We start from the raw sequence: 17,420 nt of genomic DNA, 5'->3' as shown, positions 1-17,420 counted from the left end.
GTCAACAAAACTTGAAAGAGAAGCAGGACGCTTGCACAGCTTTCAATACATTCGCTGTTCCCCGACATGCTCTCCGGAAGCAGGGCCTTGCTCCCCTTCTTCCCGAGACTAACCTGGCAGCTCCCTGTGTGAATCCAGGACAGCAGAGGAGATAATCACCTCACCCTGGGGTCCTTAGTCACATGTTCAGAGGCAGATCGTTGATACCATACACCCACCCACGTGCCAGCATGCGAAGGACACTTCACTTGTCATATTCTCCAAAAGCTGTAATCCTGCTCTGATCGTGAGCAAATAGCAAGCAGTGGCACACTCGGGGAGACTCTTCCCCACACCCATACTCCTCAGCTGTGTCACAGTTATGAAAACAGAAAGAGTGAGACTTCTTCACACTGGAGGAGGCTGAGAAAACATAGCAAGTCACTGTGACATGGCTTCCTGGATTACAGTCAAAACAGGAGGAGGACACTGATAGGCAGGCTGGTACCGTTAACACCAGCAAAGCCAGGTAAAGTTGTCCAGCAACCCACAGTGCCACCTATGCCACTTTTGTGAGAGCCCAACATCATTTCAAAATCAAAAGGCTTTAAAAACCTGGCGAAGGATGTAGAACAAATACATACATTCGTGTAGTTCTAGAGAATAGGAAACATCAAAACAACCAAGGTTTAAAGTTTTTCTGCAAACAAAACTTCTCTTTATTCTGTATGGACTCAATATAATTTGTGAGTTGTATTTCTCTGTTATTGTTTGCTTAAGTTGCTAATTTATTTTCATTTCCTTAGGTCTGACTGTTTTAAAGAATTTCTCTGCTATACTGTTGAAGAAATAAATGTCTCCTGAGGGTTCATGCCTTTTTGTTTTTAAGTTTTATTTCAAGTTTCTACATGCTTAGCATTGATAAATAGTGAAGTTTTTTACCTTGAGAGATACAAAAGGTGTTAATGGCTTTTCCTTCCTTGAGATTTATGTTATGCTTTCAGTGATAAGAACTGGAATCAGTAGACAAAGTCACAATTTTATATGGTTACAGACCTTTCTCGTTTGTCAATTTTCTTTCAGAGCACATGGGTCATTAATATTTATAGATTTATACCTGACAACTTTATTTGTAAAGAACCAACCCATAAACCCAAATCCCACCCTTCGGTGTCATTAGGTGACTCCCCTTTGTAACTAAATGCCTTGAGACTTCCTACCAGCACCTTTAGAATAGAATCTGTTAAAAGGCATGTTACTCATTAGCAAATGCTGATATATTAGTTATATAAATATCTTCTAATAGAATAGATATCCAAATCAATAATGTTTTGCTGTTTTAAGGTTTTTCCGCTCATTTTGTTCATTGATTTATTCTTAGTTTTATTTTTTGCAGTAACAGGGTTTAATTCAAGGCTTCCCACTTGCTTTGCTTCCTTGCTCAGGTGGTATTCATACCATGAGCTCTGCCTCTAGCCCTGCTTTTTGCTGTTTATTTTGGAGACGAAGTCCCTCAGACTTCTCCACCTAGACTGCCCTTAAATGGTCAAACTCCAGACCTCAGCCTCCTGAACAGCTAGGATTACAGAAGTGAGCCATCAGTGCCTGGCTCAATGATTCTTGTGTGGAAATGTAATGACTAGGTGGCCATGTAGACTTAAGAAATCATTGTAGTCTAGAAAGAACACGGGTGTTTAAAAAGATTGCTGGCGCTGGGAGCCAGTGGCTCATGCTGCTCAGGAGACCAGGATCTGAGCATTAGGATTCAAAGTCAGCCTAGGCAAGACAGCCTATGAGACTCTTATCTTCCATTAACCAACGAAAAGCCAGAAACGAAACTCTGGCTTACATGGTGGAGTGCTGGCCTTGAGCACAAAAGCTCAAGACAGCACCCAAGCCCTGATTTCAAGCCCCAGGACTAGCCCATAAACGAAGCCAAACAACAGTCATAAAAAAGATCACCATTGTTCAGGTCCTTACTGTTCAGAACACATCCCTGTTGTTTGCTTATTTCATATAATTCTAAAAAAAACTTTTTAAAAATCATTTTTAAAATTTATTCTCAAATGATGTCTTCATTTCAATCATGTTCAAACTGTTCTTTTTCATAAACTCTTGAGGATATAATTTTTTTCTTGCAAAGTTTATCATTTCTTATTTGGTAGTCTGTTCCACCTTCTTCGGTTCAATTTTGTTGAATTTTGTTGGATTTGGGAAGTACAGGGGTTTAACTCAGGGTTTTGCAGGTGCTAGGCAGGTGCTCTACCACTTAATCCACACCTCCAGCCCTCTTTTCCATCTTTGGTAAGAATACAAAAAAAAAAATTCACCATGGGAAACTCTGTTGCTGTATTCCTTGGCATCACATCTGTGAGGCCTCCTCCACGGCCCCCAACTCCACCCCACTTACTCCCCCCCCACACCCCACTACCTTCTGGGCTGAGCCTCATTTTTCCCACAGCTGGATTTCAAATGGTAGGGCCTTACTGCCCTCTAAGCCCGGCCTGCCCCCGCCAGGCCCTGGCCTGATCCCCGGGGACACGCTGCTCCATGGGCCACCACAGTTCTGACTCTTACCTCTCAGTCACAGACTTTTTTCTTTTTTGCTTTTACCATAACTTAGCTGTTTGTCTCTCTTCATTGAGAAACAATGACTGTTAGACTAGAAGCCCACATAGGCCCAGCCAACTGAAGGATGAGAAGTCAACACAAGTGCAAACTGCCTTCTTCCTTCTCCCCACCCTGTAGCTCCATCCACAAACCTTAGACGGGGCCTCTGTGCCCTCCTTAATTCCATAGTCTTCCTTTGGTTTCGTTTTACAAAGATGCTATCATTTATTTTAAAATGGTATTCATTGTTCCTGAAATGAATAATAAAGAGGAGCCATCAGTGTTAGTTTCGTAGCATTGACTTCGGCTTTAACCAAGTGGTGAGGAAGGCCCTAATAAATTTTGTCCATGTTGGTCAGTGAGTCAGGTGAAGACTATTCTGATTGGAGAGAGGCTGCAGCTGACCACATGCTTTAATCAGCCCAAGGAAGGAACTACATGTGACATCACGGCTCTCAGGACCCGCCAAATCGTCATAGTGTCTTTGCTAAAATGATTTTGGCCATCGTTACTGTTACTCCTTTGGAAGGCGTGTCCTGGGAGCCGTAAGGTAATGCAAGGTAATGTCATCGTTCCGAATTCCATACAGCCTAAACAGATTTCTCAGTGTTCTTATCAAGTTATTTTTAAGGTCAACACCCCATGCTATGGCAAAAAGTCCTGTTTGCTTCTCTTTCTAGTCTACACAGCTTCCGAAGACCATCCTTAGTAGTGGAAAAGCAGAGATCCTTCTGGGCAGAGTGGAAATCTAGGAGTATTTTAGGAACCCCTGAGGCTCCTGCAATGAGGAAACCCGCTTAGGTGATGTTGTCACCCAGACTTCCAGCCGCCCCCTGGCTCACCACAGAGCACATTCCACATACATAGCACTTCCTCCCAAGGATCCTGGAGGAAAACTTCTATTTTAGATGCTGATTTTGAAAACAAATGAAATATAGCCATTATGATAATATTTATGTATAATAACATGCTTAGCTGAATCTTGCTTTTGAAAAGTGGCAGTTTAGCTAAATATCATGTGAATGTCCCCTAAAAGTGAGAATTACCCATAATGGAATCTTGCTTGAGAGCAGATGCGATGAATCAGGTGAAAGTCATTTCCCAAAGAGTGGTTCTTAGTTCCCTCTCAGAAAATGAATTTTGACTCATAAATTTTTTTGTATTATCCCTAGTTATTGGCTACAGCTTTAACATTTGTGAAACTTGAGACTATTTTTAATTTCACACCGAACATTTTTCCATTGACCTCATAAACTGTGGTTGTGTATATTGTCAAATTAATGAAGAAATATTTTGGAAAGGTTTAAATTTAAAAGTGAGACAAATATAACTTGAAAAGGGAATACCTTGAGGCCTGAAAATTAGTGTTTGAAGGATTGTCTTTGTGGAATCCTGGTATCTGAGTTGTACTCATCTAGACAGGAAGTGTAGGCTTCCAATGTATTTGCCATCTAGACAAATGAGAACAGCAGGAACTTGTATGGGTATTTTGAAATGCAGTGTTATAACATAGGTTTGTACTAAGAAGTCTAGAAACATCACCAAAATTAAATCATTGCTCTGAAGTTTTTCTTTCATGTGTCAATGAAATTATTAGCTCATTCCTAATATCAATTTCAAGGAATACTTTGGGTCGTTTTTCTAAAAGAACATTCCAAAATAAGATGTGAAGGTATGGAGTGGTCGTTACAGTCTTATAGGAGCTATAAGGCTGTGTATTTGACCTCCTGGGATGATGGTTGGAAATAGGAGAATTCATTACTATTTTAATAGCTAGTTTGGTAGTGTTCACTAGTTCTGTGGTAAATATTGTTAAATATTCACATGTACTAGACTGTGTGGTATTTGTGACTGTATTTACCTATAAAGCTTATGAACTTGGTGACATTTTCCTATACATTTCTCCTTTCTACCCCATACCTGGTAATGGGATCGCTCTCAAGAGAGTCAAGGCATAAACTGGGTGCACAAGCTTGTCATCCTCACTACACGGCAGCGTAGCACAGGGACTCCTGCTCATAAGACCTCGTTCCAGTCGATGGCTGTGCTGAGCAGACGGTGGAGGACCTGCCACCGCAGCAGCAAGGAGAAGCACAAGTAGAGGATGGCAGTGTAGGACAGCTGGGCAATAAAGAAAGACCTTAGCTCACATAGCCAGTGTGAAAGGAGGACACACTCTCCTCCTAGCAAACGTGAGGTCCTGACTTTAAGGCCTAGCGTCACTGAAAACAGAAAAAGAATAGAAAGTTAAAGAAGTTAAGAAAAATCATACATGGACAAAAGAGAATCCATGCCTACATTTCACACTCATTATTCTAGAAAGGAGCATCTCTGATTCAGTGATGATGAAGAGACTTTTTGAAGATGCACAAACTGACATTTTAACCCATGGGAAGTCAAAGTGAGAATTCACTAACTGCATCTTATTAAAACTCTGAAACTAGAGAACCGTGCTCATGCCATTGATTGAAATATCTCCTGTTTACTGCCCCCCCTTTCCGGGGGCTCCCCTGAGCAGTAGCTGCCCACGCGGCTCAGCACAGGGCAGCTTCCGGAGTGCCCATCCACACCGCCAGCTAATTGCACCAAGGACTGTGACTTCAGGTATTTGGAAGTTCATTTTCTCTTTTTAGAAATCTACCTATTTAATTAAGCAAGGGAGCCAAATTTTCTAACATATTCCCAGTACTTCAAGACAGTAAAACATTACTGGTATTGACGGAATTTATCATTTACTCCAATTTATGCTAAACTGAATACCATCAAAGCCAAAGATGTCTTTTGATGTAGTGGTCATAGTGTATTTAATGTAAAATATCTCCAGGAAAGTTCAGACGCAGCATCTAGGTGAGAGCATATTTATATTTGCATGCCAATCTTCATTCTTGCTGCCTGCTTCTTTGTGGGACATTCCTCCTCTGCCCCGGCCCTGCCCCCCCCCTCCCCACTGGGACCACCAACACTGACGTTTCTCTTCCCTGTACCTGATGCTCTCAGGTTGCATGCCATTCTGTACCCAGTTAAGACTTTTTACTTGCCCCTTGAGTTAGAGGGACAGAGGGATAAAAGGGTAAGAGTTGCAGAGGGAAAGTCCTTATGAAGATAAAATAGATTTTAGAATAAAATAGTTTTGTTGGGGGTGTTGTTTGTTTGTTTGTTTGTTTTTGAGATGGTGATTAAAAAAAAAAGTAAGTCTGCAATAATGGAAGTCACTTGGTATTCTGAGTGGCGGCAGATATAGAAACTCCAGTGTGGCAAGCAGCTTTTCACCAAATCAAAGCATGAAAACAAAACGGTTACTGTGCACGAGCCCATGACGTCGCTGCCTTGAAGAATGGTGTGGCACACGAGGCTGCCACCCCAAGAGTCCTGGCTGCCCTTCCTCCCTGCCAGCTTCCCTGTAAGATAAATGGAGACACTGTGGCTTCAAGGTGCCTGGCTGGAATGAGATGCAGGGACGCCTCTCTGTTCTTTACAAGCATCATAGATCTGATAGTACTTACAAAAGAAGAAGAGACCTGGTGCCCTGCTGACTAAACTGTCCTCCAGGGGAGTATTAGTCACAGGGCTTCTTTGTTAACTAGGCTGAATGCTTAAACCACTGTTGACCTTCTTTTATTAGCATGCTTTAAGATAGCTCTACTCCTGGATACCCCAAGTATCTGCAGGGCAGAAATATTTCCATATAATTTACATATAAAAGTTACGTGTATATAAAAGTAATATAAAAATTATATCTTTTTATTACTCTTCTGTTACACTAAGGTCTAGTCAGCGCTGAAATTCTGATGACTTGTGAACGCGAAGAAAGCCACCATTTTTATATTTTCCTCTTGATAGTTTCTTCTTGCTCAGCTTGTTGAATAACAGAAATGTTTTTTGATACCTTTACACCTTGGATGAGGCTCTCCTAACACCCATCTATGTTATTTTTTCAACCATCACGTAGAGTTTTATGGGAGTATGGGGAAGGAATATGTAAATCATACAATTAGAAAATTTTCAAAGTAACATTTTGTTTTATGTGAAGAAAGACTTGCATAAACTTATTTTAAATTGAAGTTTCTTAAAAACTGAACATGTATTGTTTTATCTATATTTAATTTCTTAGTTAATGTAATAGAAAATGGTTATGTTATCTAGCTATCAACCAAATTTATTTTTGGTTGCCTGGCCCTCTTTCCTCATATTCCCACTGCTTAGACTTTTTGAGAGCATCTAGCTAATTGGGGTACTCTCCATCCTCACAGGAGGTTCATTCCCGATAAAGTAGATCTACATCTGACTGGCTCTCACTCCATACTTTCATGCAGTTATAGTAATGGGCTCAGTTCCTGTTCTTGGTAAAGTTTGTACCAATCACCATATGTGGTGAGGTGTTGGTGCGGTTCCAGTGAAGTCTTTCTAGGTTCAGAGTTTCCCCAGCAAAGAGGCAGAAGTAACAAGGGAGACACCGGCATGCATGGTTCATTCAGTCAGGGTCAGCAATGTTTTCTTGTCAGGGCCAGAGAGTGAATGGCCCAGCTACTGGGCCGCATGGTCTCTGTCTCTGCTCCGCCATTGCTCAGAGCAGCCATTACTGTGCTAGGGAATGGCTGTGACTTGTTCCATGAGATGCAGTAGAGGCGGTCAAGTTTTGAAGGTCACAAAATAACGTTTAAAAATGTGTGACTTCTGAGATAAACAAAGAGTATGTATGTCACTGGGTATGGTGGCTTTTAACTTGCTACCCAGGAAGCAGATGAGTAGAGTCATGATTTGAAACCAACTGGAGCAAAACATTCTCAAGACTACCTGGAACCATAAAGTCCAGCTACCTGGAGAGTTAAATAGAAGGATTGCAGGACAGGTCACTCACTTCCTGGCATAAACAGGAGGCCCAATTTGAAATAATAACAAAAGCATAAAAGGATGGGCTTGGCTTCGGTGGTAAAGCACCTGCCTAGCAGGTGTGAGGCCTTGAGTTCCAACCCCCATACTGCCAGTGTGGGGGCGGGGAAAGTTTAGCCTGCAGGCCATGGATGGTCTTGCCCTGCTTTAAAGAGCTTTTCAGGTGCATCCCTCTGCAGGCTCAAGAGTCAATGATGAAATGCTCAGGAGACAGACACTGAAGAGACAGACCTCATCTAAGTCCTCTTCCCTCCCCACCCACTCCCATCCAGCTCTGAGCCTATGCATGTGACAAGTGAGCCCCTAGCCTGGAGAGAGGGGAAGTAGAAAGGGCCTTGATTTACTCTTTGAGCACATGGATATGTGTGCATCACACATGCGCACGCATGTGTGCACGTGCACACACACACATCTGTTAGCCTAACTTCTGTTTTGAGGAACTCTGATGATTGTCTTGGTTACAAAGTGTGACTTTATCTGCTGCATGGTGCTTGTTTCAGACTTTAATAACCTTTTATTTTCACTTGACTTCACAAAAATTATATTCAGCTTAAGATGTCTAAATGGAACTACCATTGAAACGAGTAATCAAGTTATATACAAATTCTTGCTACCACCTCAGTATGTACAAAACCATGCATCTTATATATCTAGAAAAGGAATGTTTGTGTTTGTCAACTCTGAGAAACCTGGTTCATATTCACTCATTTTACTCTAGAGATTTGATTATACTTTTCCCAGGTGTGATGTTTTCAGTCTGTCCTGCTAATATTAGTTTGTTTCTCATAATCACAATTATTAGATTTAAAGATTACTCTTTATTTCACTTAGGCATATGGGGGGAGTGGGGGTTTGCTGTGGATTGAACTTGCTAAGCAGGCACTCTACCACTTAAGCCAAGTTCTTAGCCTTTTTACTTTTTCAGTTTTTGAATCAGGTCTTACATTTTCCCCCGAACCCTAACCCACCCACTTATGCTTCCTGCATAGGTAGGATGACAGGCATACACTACTGCCTACACCAGCTTTGTTGATTGAAATTGGATCTTACTAGCTTTTTGCCCAGGTTGGCCTCCAACTGTGATCCTCCTAGTCTCTGCCATCCAAGTAACCAGCATTATAGATATGAGCCCACTGCACCTGGCTCTAGAAAGCCTGTTCTTCTTAACAGACATTGTTCCTGTAACGTTAAGATTTTTGGCTCTATTTTAGAATTATATTTTATCACAGATAATTTCTTTGTTTTAAAAATGTTATTCATATGTTAGAACAGATATCAGTGGACTGCTTCCTGTCTAAGGGACTGGGATCCTAATCCAGAGTTGCTCTGTGACATTTTTGGCATCCATTCTCACCAGCTTATTATACCTTGCCTTGTTCACACTCTTGGGGCGAGATTTATTCTTAGAACCCAAAACATCTTCCTTCACCAGCTTTGAAAGTCCAAGTTTCAAAAGATCTCACAGTAAACAAAGTTAATCCTTAGTAAAGCTGAATGAGTAGAAGGTACCTCTTAGGGCTAAATATGCTCTGTAGATAGTAGCATAGCCAGGCACTTCGGTTTCCACTTTGCACTATTTTGTCCTAGATTAGAGGCCCAGAGAGAACAAAGAAAGCCTTTTTTCTCTTATGTGGAAGCTAGAATTAATTTATAAATATATAAGTAAACACTTCAAGGTGTTATGCAAGTGTACACAGATGCCTTAGCCAAAATATGATAGATTCAGGGCAGAACTCAAACACCATAATTCCTTAGAAAGGCTAACTCACAGTCCAACAAAATAAACACCAGGAAACAGGTGCTGGGAAGGTCAAGAAGGCCGGTGGAGGGGTGGAGGACTGAAGAGAGGAAGAGGGAGGTATGCACTCACAAAATTCTTAAAACAAGTAAAAGGGGGAGGGTGGAGGTGGGAGAGAAAGGGGAGAACAGTGAAAGAGATGATAGAGATCAAGATGCATTAGATTCTAAACTGCTTTGTTGTTGGCAAGTCTTCTGTAATGATCATCTATTTTAAAAATAAAGTATTTACTCTAACAACAACAGATAAGCATTTTTATACTGTTCCGTCACTTTTAGAGGTTACTGTAGCGGGCCTTTCAGTGAGGGAGCATTTGTTGCTAGTAGTCTCCTTTGTAGATGAGTGGGGAGGGGCAGGAGACCATTCACCCCTCCTCTTTTTCACCTTCCCTCTATTTTCTGCCCTCAGTAGTGTAACTTTCAGCATTCCCTTTGAGCTTGAGCTTTGTGATCTGTCAAGTGGAGCTTTTAATCACAGGTCTAGAGGGTGTTGTGATCACGTTAGATGGCAAAAGGTATAACATTCAGACTTCTTTCTGCCAACATAACTTCAAAGGGATTGTGTATCATAAATATACAAACACTATTATTTCATAGAATGGCACTTTGAAATTATTTTAAATGGAAGCATTTCTCATCAGAAAGTTTGGTTAAAATTTTTACTATTGTTAGATTACATTGTCAGTTTGAAATTGAGACTCCCATTATCGAGTTGTAAAGCCTGTAGCTCTTTATCTTACTGAAGTCCTGTGGGACAGGCAGTCACCCACCGAGGGCTGCTGGACCGCACTGTGGACAGGTTGGACGGACTTGGTGCTGACAGTGGAAGAAAGCATGCAGGGATGACTTTATGAAGGACAGGGGCCACTTCCTTTTTTTTTTTTCTTCAGGAGATGCCAGATCTTACAAGTTCACCCCATGAGTAAACGTAGTAACGTTTAATAAATAGGGTCACACTGCAACTCTTTGGCATTATTCCAGAAACTTACTCTGAAAGGGGGCTGAAATTACCGTTTTCAAGTCACGGTTTGAGTTCATTTTGGTCCAAATATGTATGGCTCTTTGAATGCATGCCTTTTCTTTGTTTCCCTCAGGACCTGTCCGGCTCTATCGATGACCTCCCCACGGGAACGGAAGCAACGTTGAGCTCAGCAGTCAGTGCCTCTGGGTCTACGAGTAGTCAAGGGGACCAGAGCAACCCCGCGCAGTCGCCCTTCTCTCCACACGCCTCACCCCACCTCTCCAGCATCCCGGGAGGCCCGTCCCCCTCTCCTGTGGGCTCTCCCGTAGGAAGTAACCAGTCACGCTCGGGCCCGATTTCTCCTGCAAGTATTCCAGGTATCCGCTACCTTAGTCACTACACTTCCTCTGTTATGAAGACGTTCATCTGTCTCATTCCACTTCTTTGTGGTGGAGCCACTTGCTATAAAAGAACTGACTGCATACTGGACAAAATAACTGGCATCTGGGCCCCATAGAGAACCCACAAACGGCACAACCTCTCATTTAACAAAATAACCACCAACTATACTTTCAGTGTTCAGAAACAAAAGGGATTTATTCTGGCTACATCATGTAATAATTCTGTTCAGTGAGATCCTGGGATGATTAGTGCACTCAATTGAGATTGTTGACTGGTATTGAATTTGCTTTATGGTTCTAGTCAATATTTACAGTAGCATTTGCTTTCTAAAACTTGTATATAAGTTACGCTTGTCTGTGTCTGATTCCAGTCATACTGACTGACTCCTGAACACATTCAGGCCTAAGCTCACGGCCCTTTCTGCTCCGTGGAGTTCACAGTGTAGCTAACTCTGGTTTCAGGGTTTACTTTTGTCATACATCTTCCTGTTACTTCTTCCTTAAAAAAAAAAATGTCATCCTCATACCTAATGTCATCCATTCAGACCCAACAAATAACTGGTCTTACTATACCACTAAACTATGAAATGTGTTGTTTTTGTTTTATTGATTTTTGTAGTACTGGGGTTGGATTTGGCCTGGCCCTTGCTAAGAAGCCGCTTTACCACTGAGCCGACCTTCCAGCTCCTTATCTGTAAATTTTTCTGCAACTTTTGCTAACGTGGTATAGGTGACTGTCAAAAACCACTTCCTAACACCGTATCTGAATAGATATTGAGTTGCTAATTCATTTTTTTATTATTTGTTTTTTCCTCTCAAGCATAGGTAGTATTTTTACCTCTTTTTACACTTTACCCCTTTATATTTTTATAAAATGTTGATGATCGACTATTTATAATATATCCTGAAGCATTATATGTGAACATATACAGTGTGCTAAATAGAAAGCATTAACTATCAAATAATTCATTGACCCACCATCCATTTTTAAGAATTGTATGCTTTTGTATCACATATATGTTTCTTCCTTATCCCAAGACCTATTTCTACCCCCAGTCTATATTTTTTTGTGACTTTTTGGGTGATCGTTTTAGAATTGCTTCACAAATATTTGTAGAGTATATGTCATTTATTTACCCTATTTCAGATGACTAATATTATTCCCATGTCAAGACAAGCTACTGTTCATTATAGTATGACAACACACATAAACTAGGAAGGGCCTGGATAAATTAGGAAATACTGCCAGTGGCTCACGCCTGTAATCCTATCTACTCTGGAGGTTGAGATCTGAGGCTCATGGTTCGAAGGCACCCCATCAGGAAACTTTGTGAGACTCTTACCTCCAATTAACCACCAGAAAACCGGAAGTGGCGCTGTGGCTCAAGTGGTAGAGCGCTCGCCTTGAAATGAAGAGCTCAGGGATAGTGCCCAGGCCTAGAGTTCAAGCCCCATGACTGACAAAAACAAAAAAAAATTAGGAGATACTTTCCTAGTCACACTCTATGTGCTGTGCTATATCTTTCCTTTTTTTCTAAACCCAATGTTACATTTCTAAGATTCTTTCATAATTTAAATATAGCTGTAGTTATAATGTATTTTGCTTAAGGCATTTTAATGTTACCTTTCTTTGAAACATATTTCTTTGTCTTAATAAGGGTAGCGGTAAAACCTGGATTTCCTGGGCTTAATAGCATCAATACTAAGACTGCTCCTTACTCTAGAATTTTGAAAGCAATACTTGGTAGTCAGATGGCTTTTGAGGTGTTACCTATCTAAGTGCTGCAAAGTTATACATAAAATACTATATTCCACAAAGGACAGCTCCTACTTCCCTTGTGAACTGGGTCAGAAAGACATAAATTAATACCTGCACCACAAATTTTTGGAGGCCTAAAGACATTTTATTTTTTTTTAACTTAAAACCCTGGAATGGTAGTTGAAAGTATCTTTATCATTCCAAATAGAGATTTCTAAGCATCTGTTTTTATTGATTGGACTTTAGTGGACTATAGCACACAGAGTCTCACAATAGAATTCACTTAGGACACATGACCTTGGTAACCCAGCAGATTTAATTGATCAAATACTAGTGTTCAGTTGTGGCTTGGGGAAGCTAAAATTAAGTGGAATTCCCCTTCCTAGGAACTACAGGTATGGGCACAGAAGAGAAGGCAAAGGCTTTTGTATCATTACGTTCCATTTGATCAAAAGTGCTTTCATTTTGGCATGATAGTACATGCCAGCACTCAGGAGGCTAAGGCAGAAGGATCATGCGTTCAAGGCCAACATGGGATAAATAGCAAGACCCTATCAAAAACCTGAAGGTTGTGAATATAGCTCAGTGATAGGACACTTTCAGAGCATGAGCAAGGACCTGGGTTCAATTGCCAGCACGGGTGTGTGTGTGTGTGTGTGTGTGTGTGTGTGTGTGTGTGTGTGTGTGTGTAAATCAGCTCTCTCAAATGTGTGTGTGTGTGTGTGTGTGTGTGTGTGTGTGTGTTCATCAGCTCTCTCAAATGTTGGTGAAAGCATCATGTGAGTGTTATAAACTTGTTAGCAGGGCTCATGCTCAGGGCCCACATTTGCCCTCACTGCACTGTTCATAGCTAGTTTCACTGTTGCCTCCTCTCTCTCTTTCCCCAGCTAAGTTTAGGGTTATTCAGCTATTTTTTTGGTTGGTTGATTGGCTGATTAGATGGTTGGTTGATGGTTTACAGTACTGCCGATGAACCCCAGGCAAACCCTCTGCCAGTGACCTTATATTCCCAGGCCTCAAACCTAAAGGTTTTGCTAGAAACTTACTGAATTTGGTATGATTCTGTATTAGTGAGATTTGAGGTTTCTTTTAAAATCATGACAGGCTGTCTCGTATGGTGGCACACACTTGCAATCCTAGCAATTGAAAGACTCTGGCAAGAAATTTGAATCTAACCTTGGTACATAGTGAGACACTGTCTCAAAAAAAAAAAGACTTATTCTAAATAATTACTGCTTTCTATTTCCTTTTATTTAGCTTATTTAGATATGGTCCCTTCCTCTCTTTTTCAATTAATCTTTCCCTAAGATCCATATCTTTGTTGTCTAGGAACTATTAGGTATATTAAGGTTTTTAACCTATGCCATCTATGTGTTTGTATGAATTTGGTCATAGATAATAAACTGCACTTTAGAGTTGGTTAAAAGGTTGATACTTTTTTTGTGTTGTTGTTTTTTAACTTCTGTTTACTTTAAATGCAGATAGATCTTCTTTTAGGAAATAATTAGGCTCATGTACTTCCATCTTTTCCCATCTCTACTCCTTCTGTTTAAATCTTGCTCATTATGCACTGGATGCTGAGATAATACCTATCTCCTTTCCTTTGGTTTGGGTATATACATACCTGTGAAGTCACACATTAGGGTGTCGCATGGTTCTCCAACTGTTGCTTCATGAGTACTGGTTTGAAATTTCTCTTTATTGTTAATGTGTAGCATTTTTTTTCCTACTCCTCCCTCCTCTCATCCCCATCACTAGCCCCAACACACACACGCGCGCGCGCACACGCACACACACACACACACACACTTGATTTTGTCCCATTTCCTCCCACTGTATCTTGCCTGTGTCCCAGATTGGTACTTTGAGTCTCTTCAAAACAAACACATCCCAGCTGGTAGCTAGGATGAGGTGAAGTCAGGGTGTTTGGGGGTTCTTTCTTGTGTTGCTTTCCCAGGATTTGTTGGGAAAGAGCAATTCTTCTTCTTCGGTAAATGAAATGACAGTTGATAAAAAGCGTCAGCAGTAGATAAATGAAGCCCAACAAACCATCCCAACCGATTTTGATTGTTACCTGGGAAACTGGTCCTCTGCCCACTGCCTTTAGCCTATCATCGTGTGCCTCACAAATATGGTGAGCGTCCTGGATCAAGTACTGAGAGATGGCAGAGCGCTGGCCCTGCCACAGCCTACACTCAGAGCAGTCTTGAACAGCAGGATGGAAGTTGAATGCTCTCTTTGCATGCCCATCACTGGGCCCTGCACCACAGATGTAGTGAGAGGTCAGTAATCCAGCTCAGGTCATGCACTCTACCCAAGCACTGAGAACAGAGACAAGCATGTGTCTTGCCTAGTGCCATTTTAAATTACCTTGTTTTTTACTTATTGTCTCTTCATTTCTCTCCTCTTCATAATCATGTATTTGCATTTAGAGAGCAAAGTAAAAAATCTCCATTTTTGTCATTGGTGTCAAAATGTGTTTTGTGTGAAGTTAAATTAAGCATATATATTGTCAGGTGTAGTTAACTCTGACATTTTCCCTTCTGATAAACAATCCGATCACATTGTACTTACTCTGTGATGTCTTGGGGTAGGTCCTAGAACTCCACGCTTTGGGCAGAGTGAGCCCTGGCTGGTTCCTCAGCACTGCTTGAGAACATGTCACGTTGCTGAGTCCGTGCATGTTACTCCACTCTTCTTGCCTCCTAGCCCCACCCATTCTAATTATTAACAAAGCAGAAGTGGAAATAAGTTCAACTTTTTTTATTTTACTTCATTGGCCAAAGGCTTTTGTCAGCTTTTCTTTCATGTAATGAAGTAGCAGTGGTTAAATATTAAGAGGATGAAAATTAGTGGGAAGGGGTGCTTGACCACTTGCACATGATCAGGCTTAGAAAGCCTTGAGTGTTGGAAGTGGCGCTGTAGCTCAAGTGGTAGAGTGCTCGCCTTGAGCTGAAGGACAGCGCCCAGGCCCAGAGTTCAAGCCCCACGACCGACCAAAAAAAAAAAAAGAAAGCCTTGAGTGTTTAGACTGCTGGTGATAGTCAATCGGTTTTGTTGATGAATATCTAAGGGTGGGAGCTGAGAATTCTTGAATTGTGTTTTCTTGTTTGGGGGATTTTTTTTTTGCGGGGGCGGGGGGGAGGAAGAGGGCATGTATACCAAGTCCAGCTTTTGGTCAAGTTAAGTCATTTCCATATGACCACAGAAGACCACTGATGAGAATAGGTTTAGGACCAAAAATACAGGTAGGCATTCTCATTAGGGCTGCACCAAATGGACATTGTTTTCCTAGCCACTGTTGTAGACTTCTGGTATTATAGGGAGACCAGGCAAAGGCTCACCATCCTAGCCATCAGTCAGAGCCAACGCAGCGCAGCATAAGCATGAACGGAAAGCAACTTTTTATACAGTCATATAAGCTGTGCTGTGTGCTTGTGCTTTGCCATTTGAAGTGGCTCACCCACCTTCCCGCAGACTGACTGCTTGCTGAACAAGAGCGAGGGGCGGGTAAAGTGGGGCTAGGAGCTCAGAGATGGTGGAAGAATGGCTAGATTGAGAGGAATCTTTCATGCATCTCTCAGGAGTCTCCCTCTCTGCTCCCCTCTTTCTGTGGGACCTCTGTTCTCTACAGGCTCTCCTTCCCTTTCCCCCAGCCATTACACCCCTGCGCAGATGTTTCTTGCCCAAGGGACTTCCAGAAGCCCCTCACTAGCACAGACTTCTGCCTTGCAAATGCCTGCAGATTCTGGGCTTCAGAAGGCCTCACAGTGGAGGCTGGAGAGGCTTGGCTGTTGCTGGCCCCATTATGCTGCATCTCCAAAGCCTTGGCACGCCCATTCCTACACAGCAATACATGCATCCAGCATACAAGCTCACCACGAGCAATCTATACCCTCAGACAATGGAAACACCACTTCTGGGAAGGGTTGGTGGTTCATTTAATTAAATCTGGAAATAACTCCTTGTATATTTAGAGTCCTCTCCGCCTCCCTTCCCCCCATGTTTTTCATACCCTCTGCGCAGAAGGATGCTAAGGAGATTTCTATATGAGCTGATACAACTGCAGATACCAACAAGAAGATATTCTGGCCAAAACACTAATTTTCTTGCTTAATTTGACATGCAGACAAGCAGATCTGGAAGAATGCTATAAAGGGAAGGAGAAAGATGAATCGCAGCAAGGAGTTAGTCACGGACCAGAGTGAGCAGGAAGGGTTTTAGTGAGAGGAAATGAGAGTTCCTGGTGTCATTTGTCAAGATTAGTACCTACAACATGAACCAGAGTATGCAAGCCTGTATCTCTTTTACATTTTCCTAGATTTTTAAAGCCTGAAACCTAACATCCTAAAGAAATACATTTCCCCATTTTTAAGTTATTCTTAATAAATCTCATCTTAAAACTATGTGGAAACTATGGGTATATTTATGTACCTTTGTTTTAAGCAGTTGGCTTGCAGAATAGCTAGTAAACTCTTCCATAGCTTTGCTGTGGCAAGAAAAAATTTTATTTGAAATTTTACCCTACCTAATAATCTTATTTCAGAACAGCTATTACATGTTCCTTTTGGGCTTTTCTGGAAGTAGAAATCCTGCAACCGCTTATTCTAAGGAAGATGGCAAAATGAACATACACACAAAACAGGTTGTTTTGGTTGTTTTTTTTAAAAACACAAAATGCCTTTAATATACCCTTGTTTTTATCTGTGGCAGCAGAAAGCATCGGTTTGGTAGTCTACAAAGAACTTAGCCAGTACATAGAAGTAATGCCACACCCTTTGTAAATGGTGCTTAGCAACAGTTAAGAAAGCTGAGCTATGTTCTGTCCTGGAGAGATGCTGTGCCGCTCTGTAGGTGCCATCTGGGTCGAAGTGGCCGTGACTCGGAGCTTCTCCTTCAGCCTAAGACTCAACCACCATCCCCATTCTGCAGACTGCCCTGAAGGTGGGAAGGTGCCCTCTGCCTGGCCAGTAAGGCATATTCTGGAAGGTGAGGGATGGGGAGGAGACAGGCTTTTGTTTTC

At 41.6% G+C, this 17,420-nt stretch overlaps 1 protein-coding gene across 1 annotated transcript in view; it reads left to right on the top strand.

The window, feature by feature from the left end:
- The window catches only part of Arid1b (AT rich interactive domain 1B (SWI1-like)), a 285,019-nt gene that overhangs the window by 176,761 nt on the left and 90,838 nt on the right, over window positions 1-17,420 (top strand). Inside the window, exon 4 of the mRNA XM_013026992.1 lies at window positions 10,371-10,614. Coding sequence (XP_012882446.1) covers window positions 10,371-10,614 — 244 coding nt within the window. The remainder of the gene's footprint in view (window positions 1-10,370; window positions 10,615-17,420) is intronic.

The sequence above is a fragment of the Dipodomys ordii genome, unplaced genomic scaffold (assembly GCF_000151885.1).
Source record: "Dipodomys ordii isolate 6190 unplaced genomic scaffold, Dord_2.0 Scaffold98, whole genome shotgun sequence".
Lineage (NCBI taxonomy): Eukaryota > Metazoa > Chordata > Mammalia > Rodentia > Heteromyidae > Dipodomys > Dipodomys ordii.
Note: the sequence above shows the minus strand (reverse complement) of the source record. Positions and strands in the feature narration are given on the sequence as shown.